We start from the raw sequence: 12,108 nt of genomic DNA on the forward strand, positions 1-12,108 counted from the left end.
GGGGCCTAAGGCCTTGGGCCATTTTCTACTGCTTTCCCAGGCCATAGCAGAGAGCTGGATAGAAAGTGGAGCAGCTGGGACTAAATCGGCGCCCATATGGGATGCTGGCACTGCAGGCAGCGGCTTTACCCACTATACCACAGCTCAGCTTGTTTTATACTAAGTAAATATAAGAAAGCTTCTTTAACTTGGGAGTTACCTTTAAGGAGTCTCTAACACACATCAGATGTATTGACAAAGCATTATCAATCTCAATGAAATAAGTCATGAAGGATGCCTAATAGTATTGCTACTTTTCAATATCTACTGAATTTCCTGGCCAATGAAGTAAGACTAAAGTAAAAAAAAAAAAGATGCTTATGCCTTAGAAAGGAACAGGAAGCAAAGAGAAAAGTATGATTACTTATAGACACTATGATTGTGATCATCTAACTAGAAAATCCAAGAGAATCAACAGAAAAGAAAGACTAACAGAACTATAAGAGAGTTGTGATATAGCAGGTTACCACCAGCACTGTTTTGAATCCTGGCTTCTCCACTTCCAATCCAACTCCCTGCTAATGTACCTGGGAAAGCAGGGAAAGATGGACAAGTGCTTGGGGCCCTGCACCCACATGGAAGAACCTAATGGAGCTCCAGGCTCCTGGCTTTGGCCTATCCCAGCTAGCCATTGCAGCCATTTGGGGAGTGAACCAGCAGATGGAAGATCCCTTTATCTCTGTTTCTTCTTAAATCTCTCTCTCTCTCTCTCTCTCTCTCTCTAACTCTGCCTTTCAAATTTAAATTTTTTTTTAATTTTTAAAGAATGAATTCAGCGTAGTTTAATATCTTTGCCTTCTTATGTACCAAAATAACTATTTTGAGAAGCACAGTTGGGAATGAGGAGGAAATATTATTTATGACAGCTGCAAAAACTGATATATAGAGGCTGATGTTGTAGTACAGTGGGTTAAGCTACCACCTGTGACAGCAGCATCCCTTATGGGCACTGCTTCAAATGCTGGGCTACTCCACTTCCAGTCCAGTTCCCTGCTAATGCACCTGGGGAAACAGCAGAAAATGGCCCAAGTGCTTGGGCCCCTGCACCCTCATTGGAGACCTGGATGAAGTTCTAGACTCCTAGCTTTGGTCTGGCACAGCCCCTGCCATTGCAGCTATTTGGGGAGTGAACCAGTGGATGGAGGCTCTCTCTCTCCTCCTCTCTCCTTCTCTCTCTAACTCTGTTTTTCAAGTGAACAACTTTAACAATTGATATACACAATATTCAATAATGAAAAATGTGCAAGACTGATTTGAAGAAAATTCATAAGCTATACTTAGGAGAGGATTTAAATGAACGGGTATGCCATGTGCTGATTGGAAATACCTAATGTTGCAAAAACTGGAGTTTAAATAGGAGCCCCCTGGAAACTCCTGGACAGAACAGTGTCAGAATCTTTTACTTCTCTGAAGCAACTGGGACTTTTTTTTTCTTTAATGAAGTAAGTTGCATCAGTATCTTTTTAAAAATAATAGTTACCTAGAGCATCTTTTGTTCAAAGCATCTTTGGCGATTGTGTTGGCTTGTCCTTGTATCTCTGTGCCCTGAAGGCACTGAGCCATTGTCAGTCTGTCTCCATTGAAATGCCACAGATGAGATGGACAAGTGATGCCTGGAGTCACTTGAGTTTCTGTCTTGGGAGCATTAAAGTAAGTTAGAGCTCTTTCTGCCCTTGAAGCTTTCTCCCATTGGTGCTAAGAAAGTGTACTGAGAGTTTGTCAAATGTCTCTGCCTCCCACTCTTAACAAGGAGCTGTGGACTGCTCAGCCGAGGCTGGGGTGGTAGACAGAACCTGCTGCTGTGAGCCTTGTGTTCACCATGAATGAAAAACAGTAAAATCCTTTGATGGATCTCTCTTGCTGTCCTGAGGCCTTCATATCAGGATAATTAAAAGAAACCCACATGTCATTCCTCATAAATAAATCTATAAATTCAGCGTAGTCCTAATCAAACTCCCAACATGATATTTTTGGACCTACGCAAGCTGATTCCAAAATTCAACAGAATAAATAACAGACAAGAAGAATAGCTTCCCACCTAAAAAACAAACAAAAACCCTTTCAAGTCAATGAACAGAAATTGACCCACCCAATAAAAAAATGCAATTAAGTTAGACTAACTAAAACAATGCCCATGGCATATATCATTAGATCATATTCAATCACAAGTCTAATGTTGGACTAGAATAACAAATCTAGAACTTAATTCCAAAGTCCTATTTATGGTTCTTTAATGCAACTTTGAAATGGGCTTGCAATTAGCTCCATTAAGAATTTAATGTTAACATCAAACGTAAAAACAGGCCTAGCAGTATCTTGGTTCTTAACCTGCTTGTGTGCTCTCTCCATCATCACAGTCTTGTTATCCTCAAGAAAAGGACAGGATCTGTGTCCAGTGGCTTCACCTTCACTGAGGTGGACAACAGGTGCCATTGCTAAGGGCAGGTCTGGGCAGGCCACCATCTGTGCTCTCCTGTCTTGCCTTCTATTAAAAATTGAGCAAGTACCACATATCAGGCTGTGTTGTAAGTGGTTTGTGTGTATCTGGTTGTTCACTTCTTCAAGGTGATGCAATCATAAAGATCTGAATCTCATGGGTCAGACCTGCGGCCCTCTGTCCTGCCTCTTCCTCAGACTGATACGGGTGTATGCATGACCTTTTCAGCATGGCCTCCTCCTCCGTCTGTACCCCGGTCTCAGAGGCAGCCATAAGTGGTCACTGTCACCTATCACTGCTCCACTTTGGTTCAGTAAAACGGGAATCTGGAGACGAGACAGGAAAAGCACTATTGCAAGATACAACATCAGCATCTTGGATGTCCCTGTCTGTCTGCTTTATATTCGGTGAGCACCTAGGGGCAGAACCCTCCAGTCACCATTTTATTCCTGAAATTTTTCACAGTATTTGGCAGATGGGAGCCATCAAGTCAGTGTTTATCAGTGACTCTAATTACCAGATTTTACCAGAATGAGCTAGAATGACCTGGATATAATCACAGGGTTTATTCTCCATGAGCCACACAGCTGCATCCCTGGGCTTATGTCTTCATAACTTTGCTTTCCCCACCCACTTTGACTTTCCCGGTTGCAGCCTATGGGATCTGAGCACTTGGAGATGCGGAAGCGACAGTTGTCAGCTGCCCAGGGGACACCAGCCTCCATCCCCAGCCAGCCTGGAGCGGGAAGTCGAGGGTCCAATGCTTGCTGCTTCTGCTGGTGCTGCTGCTGTAGCTGCTCGTGGTAAGGTCTGGGGCTGTTTTATTAATATGCTCCTCATGAGGAAACAGGTGCCAGGTAGGGCTTAATTTCATGCTTTTAAAGTAACTACTACATGGGGGGAGGGGCTTCAAAAAGCACATGGAAAAGAGGAATTCAAAGGTAAGATTAATTTTGGTGCCAAAATAATAAAAAGAAATCCATGAATAATTTTTTCATAACATGCATTTTCCATGAAATTTTTGAAGACTGCTGTGCAGATTTCAATTTTTTTTGGCACCAAAATAAACTTACCTTAGAATTCCATTTTTCAAGAAGTTTTAAAAATATGCCTGTGTGCCTCACACTATGAAGTACACCAAAAAAAAATTAATAAATAAAATAAAATAAAACGGCCTGCCGTTTGACCTAACAATGAAGGTGCCAGTTAAAACAGCCTTGTCCCACATTGGAGCGCCTGGATTCGTTCCCCTGCTCTGGCTTCTGACTGCAGCTTCCTGCTAATGCAGACCGAGGGAGGCAGCAATGATGGCTCAGTCGACTGGGTCCCTGCAACCTATATGGGAGACTTGGATTGATTTCCCAGTTCCTAGCTTTGGCACCAACCCAGCTCTGGCTATCAGGCATTTGGGGGGTGAATGAGTAGATGGGCGCTCTCTCTGTCTCTCTCTCTCTCTCTCCTTCTCAAATAAATAAATACAGATTTTTTTTAAAAAATGTGTTTTACAAAATATACCAGAAATAAAATGAAAAGATAAAACATATTCAGAGAAGATAATTACAGTGCACTAAACAGAGAACTCACATTTAGGTTATTTAATGAATAAGAAAATAATGACCAAAAGAAATGTAAGTAAGTGAAAATGAATGGAAAAAATAAACCACTTGTGTTCCTATCAACAAGGATCAGAGAAATAAAAGCTAAAACCATAGCCTTCTAAATACTGTGTAAACTTTGGAAACATATACCCTCTCTTACACATCCAAAGGAGATTAGCATGAGAGATCACCGCAGCAGCAATCTGAGTGAAAGAAATGAAAATGACTCTAAAGTACATTAATAAGAGACTAGAAGAGCACACTGTAATTTAGTTGTACCATGCAATATCACACAACATTTAAATTGAATGTGCTGGAGAAAAACAAATTATAAAGCAATAGATTTTATACAATTTTTATAAAAAATTGAAAGATACATTATGAATGGTCTGTATGCATGTATACGTGTATGAGCATCAAAAAGTTAATGGAAAATGGAATTAAAAGATGTTTATTTTGGTGTAGAGAGTTCTGAAATCCATACATAGGTTTTTTTATAATACACATTTTTCCACAAACTTTTTTTAAAAGATTTATTTTTATTTATTTGAAACTCAGAGTTACACAGAGAGAGGAGAGGCAGAGAGAGAGAGAGAGAGAGAGAGAGAGGTCCTCCATCTGATGGTTCATTCCCCAATTGGCCTCAACGGCCAGAGCTGCGCCAATCCAAAGCCAGGAGCCAGGAGCCTCCTCCGGGTCTCCCACGTGGGTGCAGGGACCCGAGAACTTGGGCCATCTTCTGCTGCTTTCCCAGGCCGTAGCAGAGAGCTGGATAGGAAGTGGAGCAGCCGGTACTGGAACCAGTGCCCATATAGGATGCCAGCGCTTCAGGCGAGGGCGTTAACCCACTGTGCCACAGTGGCACAGTTTGTGCCAGCCCCGCCACAAACTTTTTGAAGACCCCTCATTTGTATGTATTCAATATGTTTTGCACCAAAATAAATGTCCTTTAGTTCCATTTCCCATGAAATTTCTGAAGTATGTATATAAATACATGTTAGCATCACTATGAATAATAACAATGAACAACAAATCAAGGATGGTGGTCATCTGTAGAGCAAAGAGACTGGGAAATGGAATGAGAAAAAAAATACAAGTAAATTTCAACCATTTTACTGTTTAATTCCCTTGACTTTTTTCTCAACATGGCCAAGATTTATCCATGTTAATATACATGCTAGAGTACAATTTTAAGAAAGGTAGATGGAGGTAGGTAGATAGATGGTTAAGATACCTGCATCACACGTGGGGGTGCCGGAGCTCTATTCCTGATTCCCGGCTCCAGCTCTTGACTTGAGCTTCCTGTCAGGGCAGGTGCCGGGAGGCAGCTGTGATGGCTGAAGTAGTTGCCATTGCCACTCACATGAGAGACCCGGATTGAATTCCCGGCTCCGAGCTGCAGTCAGCCAGTTCCAGCCATGGCAGGCCTTTGGGGAGTAAACGAGAGACAGCAGCTCTCTCTGTCCTGCTGCTGCTCAAATAAATAAATGGTTTTAAAAACAAATTTAAAAAGGTAAGTGACAATACATTTCTAAGGCTTTGTGATATCTTTCTCAAAGTTCTGCTTCCCAGCCTTTTGGTATTTAGTGTTATAAAGGAAGACCTGCAGATTCTTGTTTTCTTTGAAAATCAAGTTTTCTTTTCCTTCTAAAAGGTTGAAGAATTTTTTTCTCCTTTGTAACTCAAAATTTTACCAAAATATATCTAACCATAGTCTTACTTTACTATTTCTAAAACCTGGTGAGCAACTATCTTGGTTTCTATTAGCATTTTCTTGTTCTGTTTTAACACTAACAATAGACCCACATAAATGAAACTTGACAAAAATATGCTCTTCACTTTTTAAAGAATACTCTGTCTTTCTAAAAAATATTCCTACTTAAAATGAAATGGGGGAAAATGTCAAAGCTTAAATAAGTTTTTGCATTATTTAGTTCACAGTATAGCTTCCAGTTCTCTTACAAACGCTGTGTCAAATTCATCATTTCTTTTTCTCTTTGCTTTTTCACACCCACTGTGCAATAATGTGTTATGCTTACAAAAGAAGCCTAGGAGGTTGGGCAGTAGGAGTGTTAATCCTCATGCAGAGAGAATACCACCCAGATGCCTCTCAAGTTTTCTTTTGTAGTTTTCTTATTTTAAGAAACCATTGTTTACTGAAACTTTTTAGCCTGGCATCATGAAAGCAACAAGTCAAAAGGGTTCCTGCATTTCTAATGATTTTTCATCTAAAGAAATACAAAACTAAAGACACACTCTTACTGCAAATTCATAAAGCAAATGCACTTGAAATTAGACTGAAGACCATTTTAAAATGGAATAAAGTGTTTTCAGGAAAGATATGACAAAAGGAATATTTAAAATAATATGATAGCCATAACAAGATAAAGCAAACTCAGATAAACAATCATAAATTACATTTTTAAATTAATAGAATGATAAAAGCATTCATGATAAAAATCAAGAATGAGGCAAGAATGTCCACAGTCTCTACAATTTAACATTATACTTTAGGTATCGGTAAATTCAGTTAGATGAAAGAAAACGGTTAGGCTCATAAGAATTGGAAAAGTAGAGGTGAAATTCTCTGTATTTGCAGATGATATGAGAGTATACTTGGAAACTCCAAGACAATTATTGCTGCAACCAATGAAAAAAATAAAACAATTCCACAAATAAGGTGGCTATAAAATTAACATAAAAAACAATAGCCTTCAGGACTTATACCTGAAAATGTACAGAACACTTACAGTCCATAATTTTTTAAAAATTTAAAACAGTCAAATGATCTGAACAGATATCTTGTCAAAGAAGAGGTCCAAATGGCCAACAAATTCATGAAAAGATGATAGATGTCATTAGCCATTAGCAAAATTCAAATCCAAACCACAGGAAGATACACTTCATTCATAGTTCACCAGCCAGAATCGAAACTACAAGAATAGCAATGTAGGCAAGGATGTGCAGAAATTGGATCCTCTAAATATGGAAATGTAAAATGGTGCACTTACTTTGGAAAACGGTCTTGGGAGTTCCACAAAATGTTAAAAATAGAGTTACCATATAGCTCACTAGTTCCACTTCTAGGAATCTTTCCAAAAGAAATGAAAATAGATGTCCACACAAATTTGCATATGAATGGACATAACAGCACAACAGCCAAAAAGTGGAAGTGACCCAAATGTCTCTTGACTAATAATAGATAAACAAAATGTGTAATACCCATAACATTGAATGTCATTCATCTATAAAAAGGAATGACATACTGATATGAGTACATATGAGTGAACTTGGAAAATAGTGAATAGTCAAAGAAACAAGCCACAAACAACCACATATTATGATTCTGAATAGAGAAATCTATAAAGACAGGAAGTAGATTAGTGTTTCCTTGGGGCTCGTTTAGTTAAGAGACATGGGTAATAAGGAATGACCGCTAAAAAGTACAAAGTTTCTTTGGGGGTGATGAAAACATTCTGGAATTAAATAGTGTTGATGGTTGCACAACCTTGTGAGTATACTAAAGCCATTGAATCATGCCATACTCTTTACCTGTGTAAAGGGTATGGCATATAGGCCGGCGCCGCGGCTCACTAGGCTACTCCTCCGCTTGCGGCGCCGGCACACCGGGTTCTAGTCCCGGTCGGGGTGCCGGATTCTGTCCCGGTTGCCCCTCTTCCAGGCCAGCTCTCTGCTGTGGCCAGGGAGTGCAGTGGAGGATGGCCCAAGTACTTGGGCCCTGCACCCCATGGGAGACCAGGAGAAGCACCTGGCTCCTGCCATCAGATCAGCGCGGTGCGCTGGCCGCAGCACGCCGGCCGCGGTAGCCATTGGAGGGTGAACCAATGGCAAAGGAAGACCTTTCTTTCTCTGTCTGTCTCTCTCTCTGTCCACTCTGCCTGTCAAAAAATAAAAATAAAAAAAATAAAAAAGATTACTTTAAAAAAAAGGGTATGGCATATAAATGATGGCTTGATAAAGCTTTAATAAATAAATGGGCTTCATATGTACAAACAGTAACCAGTTAGAAGATGAGATTGAGTGAAATTTCACTTACAATAACAACAAAAATAATTGGAATAAATTTGCAAAGAAATATACAAATGTGTAGAAGCAATCAAACTCTCTTGAAAGAAACAGTGGTAGGGTTTTTTTTTTATTTGTTTTTATTTGACAGATGAGTTAGACAGTGAGAGAGAGACAGAGAGAAAGGTCTTCCTTCTGTTGGTTCACTCCCCAAATGGCCGCAATGGCCAGAGCTGCGCTGATCTGAAGCCAGGAGCCAGGCACTTCTTCCTGGTCTCCCATGTGGGTGCAGGGACCCAAGGACTTGAGCCATTCTCCACTGCCTTCCTGGGCCACAGCAGAGAGCTGGACTGAAAGAGGAGCAACCAGGACTAGAAACCAGTGCCCATATGGGATGCCGGCACCGCAGGCGGAGGATCAACCAAGTGAGCCATGGCACCGGTCCCCAGTGGTAGGTTTTGGTTATGCACTGGCTTTTTCTGTACACATGCCTATAAATATATAACATCTCCATTTTGACGAGGCATTGTGTAATATTTTAAGGTGCAGAAAATTAAATGAAAACCCCAAAATATTCCTGTTTTTTACTATTTTCCCTTTTATTCAAATTTTATTTGAAAGGCAGAGTTACAGAGAAACAGAGACAAAGAGAGAGAAAGAGAGAAAGGTCTTCCATCCATTAGTTCACTCTCCAAATGGCCGCAATAACGAAAGTTGGACCAATACAAAGCAGGAGCCTGGAGTTTCTTCCGGGTCTCCCATCTTCCACTGCTTTCCCAGGCCATAGCAGCAAGCTGGATCAGAAGTGGAGCAGCTAGGACTCAAACCGACACCCATATGGGATGCCAGCACTGCAGGCAGCAGCTTTACTCACTACACCACAGTACCAGCCTCACTTGTTTACTATTTTCTAATGAACCTGTTTTTATGAAAAGAATTATTATTCTTTTGACTTTTTGATAATAGCCATTCTAACAGGTGTGACGTGGTATCTCATAGTGGTTCTCATTCGCATTTTTCTGATGCTTAATAAGGTTGAGTACCTTTTCATATACTTCTTGGGCATCTTTGTATCTTTGGAGAAATGTCTATTCAGGTCGTTAGCCCATTATTAAATTGAGTTACTTGTTTTTCTACTTGAGTTGTCTGAGTTCTTGAAATAAACGTGTGTTTTTGGGCAAAACAGTTTTGAAACCCATGTACAAGGAATCTTCCAAGAATTCATGAAAAATGTATACCATGAAAACACTGCAGGGATTTCAAAATCCAGGGTACTTTTTCTTCAAGAAAAAATTCCGTCAAGAAATTCCATCTGGGGATCTGAAGTTCTCTTTAAAGTGTTTTGTAAAACATCCTTCCTTGACACAGACTGATCTCGATTCAACATGTGAATGTCTTTTTTTTTTTTCTTCCAGTCTCACAGTTCGAAACCAAGATCAGAGACTCACAGCAGCTTCCCGTGAATTCCGAGCGGCGGACCTTCCAGCCTGTGAGGAAAGGTGAACTCTCATGCTGTTCAGCTCACTAAGTCATCAGAAATGCTAACCTTCTTCTCTTTCTTTCTCTCTCACTGTAATTTGTAATTTTGTAGCATCAAATCCTACTGTGGCTTCTCATTTTCCCCCTGTAGAATTCCTTTTTCACTCATTGTATGATGGGGAAGAGAAATCAGTTCTATTATCCACCTAATCCCTTTGCTAATTGCAAATATAAATGGATGCTTCTGGACAAAACATATGATGTTACTCTGTTTTTATATACAAAATGTGCTTTTCAAAATTAAAGACCATAATGAAACATGCCTATTTGATTTTCAGGAAAGTTTAAGAAACCCATTTTTTGGGGTCAACACTGTGGCAGAATAGGTTGGGCCTCTGTGGTGCTGGCGTCCCATATGGGTGCTGCCAGTTGGATCCTGGCTGCTCCACTTCCTTTTTTTTTTTTTTAAAGATTTTATTTATTTATTTAAGAGGTAGAGTTACGGACAGTGAAAGGGAGAGACAGAGAAAAAGGTCTGCCATCCACTGGTTCACTTCCCAGATGGCCGCAACGGCTGGAGCTGGGCTGATCCAAAGCCAGGGGCAAACAGCTTCTTCCAGGCCTCCCACATGAGTTCAGGGGCTCAAGGACTTGGGCCATCTTCCTCTGCTTTCCTAGGCCATAAGCAGAGAGCTGGATCAGAAGTGGAGCAGCTGGGACATGAACCAGCACCCTTATGGGATATTGATGCCACAGGTGGAGGCTTAGGCTACTATGCCACAGCGCCGTCCCCTAGCTGCTCCACTTCTGATCAGCTCCCGGCTAATGGCCTGGGAAAAAGTGGAGTATGGTTCAAGTGCTTAGGCCCCTGCACCCATGTGAGGGACCTGGAGGACGTCCTGGCTCTTGGCTTCAGATCAGCCTAGTTCTGGCAATTGCAGTCATCTGGGGACTGAACCAGCAGATGAAAGACCACTCTCTGTCTTTCCCTCTCTCTGTAACTCTGCCTCTCAAATAAATTATCTTTAAAAAAAAGCTTGATGCTTATTTATTTATTTTCATCTATTTGAGAGGGAGAGAGAGAGAGATCTTCTATTTGCTGTTTCACTTCCCACATATCCACAACAGCCAGGGCTAGGCCAAGCCAGAGCCAGGAGCCTGGAACTCCATCCAGATTTCCCATGTGGGTGGCAGGAACCCAAGTACTTGGGTCATCACCTGCTGCCTCCCAAGGTGCATTAGCAGGAAACTGGATTGGAAACAGAGGTGCTAGAGCTCCAACTGGCACTCTGATATGAGTATCCTAAGTGGCAGCATAAACTTTTGTACCACATTGCTCACCCTAAGTTTTTTTAAAGTGGTAAATTTATACTAAATGGATAATGTATTTTTTAAGAACTAAGTATTTGGGGAGGAAAACAGAGAATTTACATAATACAATATTTTTAAATTGTCATTTTTCTTTCATATATTATCAATTAATTTAATTTAACTTAACGATTCTTATACCTATTCTTAGGATTATGCATTTATAATTGCAGGCATTAGCCAAATATCCTAAAGCCATTTCTCAAATAGGTTTTCTGTCAAATTGGTTATTCTTTAGAAGAAAATAACTTAGTGGTCCAAAACTTTACTTAAGTATTTTTTCATTCTTTATCTTATTTATCGTTGCCCAGATTTTTACAAATTCTGGGAGGCCTGTTGAAATCTCCCACAGAGCTAAGAGTTTGTTAAAAGCTTGTACATTGGCAACGTAGTGTGAGTGCTTCACCTGGGGTCAGCATGCCTTTGTGGCCATGCAGTCTACTAAGTGCCATCTTCCTCGGTTTCCTTATGTGTAAAGTGGGCTAGTCACAGTTAGCTGTGGCTCAGCCAATGAAAGGCTATTGAAGACTGAGTAAGACAAACAGTGTCCTAGGTCGGAGGCAAGAACTCAACACATGCTGGGCTTGACTGCTTCTCCATTACGTGCAGTGACTGTAAGTTGAGGAGCACCTGTGCTGGTAGCATCATTGCCGGAGGGAGAAGATTCCACCATCACTGAAAGAAGCTCAAGTGGTCCTGGGCCAGCAAATACCTCTAGGTCTCAAAAGAAGCAAACACCCATCCTCTCTGGAGGGAAGGCAACATCCTCAACTTTGACCCCAGGTTTCCCATAGATTGAGACCAACCAAATATGGGCTCTTGGTCTAAGAGATGACCAAACTGAAAGGAAGCCGCCCACCACAAATGAGAATCAGTAGAAATAACACTCAGATGTAGAGCCCAGAGGAATTCAGGTGTTAGAATTAACTATAAGAAAACATAGTGTTTAAAGAAATGAAAGCTAGATTCACAAAAATGAGTCAGAAGAATTCAACTATCAAAACTGGCCAAGAGGACTGTGTTCATAGTTTGCAAGGTGTCCCTTTGAGGAAATTGGGCAAACAGTACTTGAGATCCCTTGGTATTTTTTCCCTTAATTTTCTTAAAAATTTTTATTAAAATAAAATTCACATAACACAAAGCCATTTGAAGGTTTACAAG

At 40.6% G+C, this 12,108-nt stretch overlaps 1 protein-coding gene across 7 annotated transcripts in view; it reads left to right on the forward strand.

Moving 5' to 3' along the window:
* RGS20 (regulator of G protein signaling 20) overlaps nt 1-12,108 on the forward strand; it is an 88,139-nt gene that overhangs the window by 64,675 nt on the left and 11,356 nt on the right. For 4 of the 7 annotated variants that reach the window (XM_008255529.5, XM_070076609.2, XM_089335235.1 and 1 more), the window contains 2 exons: nt 3,131-3,279; nt 9,516-9,599. In XM_008255529.5, coding sequence (XP_008253751.1) covers nt 3,131-3,279; nt 9,516-9,599 — 233 coding nt within the window. Of the gene's footprint in view, nt 1-2,704; nt 2,884-3,130; nt 3,280-9,515; nt 9,600-12,108 lie in introns of all 7 variants that reach the window. The other 3 variants (XM_089335239.1, XM_089335237.1, XM_089335238.1) reach the window with 1 other exon arrangement.

The sequence above is a fragment of the Oryctolagus cuniculus genome, chromosome 6 (assembly GCF_051225735.1).
Source record: "Oryctolagus cuniculus isolate XC-2025 breed Fujian yellow rabbit chromosome 6, ASM5122573v1, whole genome shotgun sequence".
Lineage (NCBI taxonomy): Eukaryota > Metazoa > Chordata > Mammalia > Lagomorpha > Leporidae > Oryctolagus > Oryctolagus cuniculus.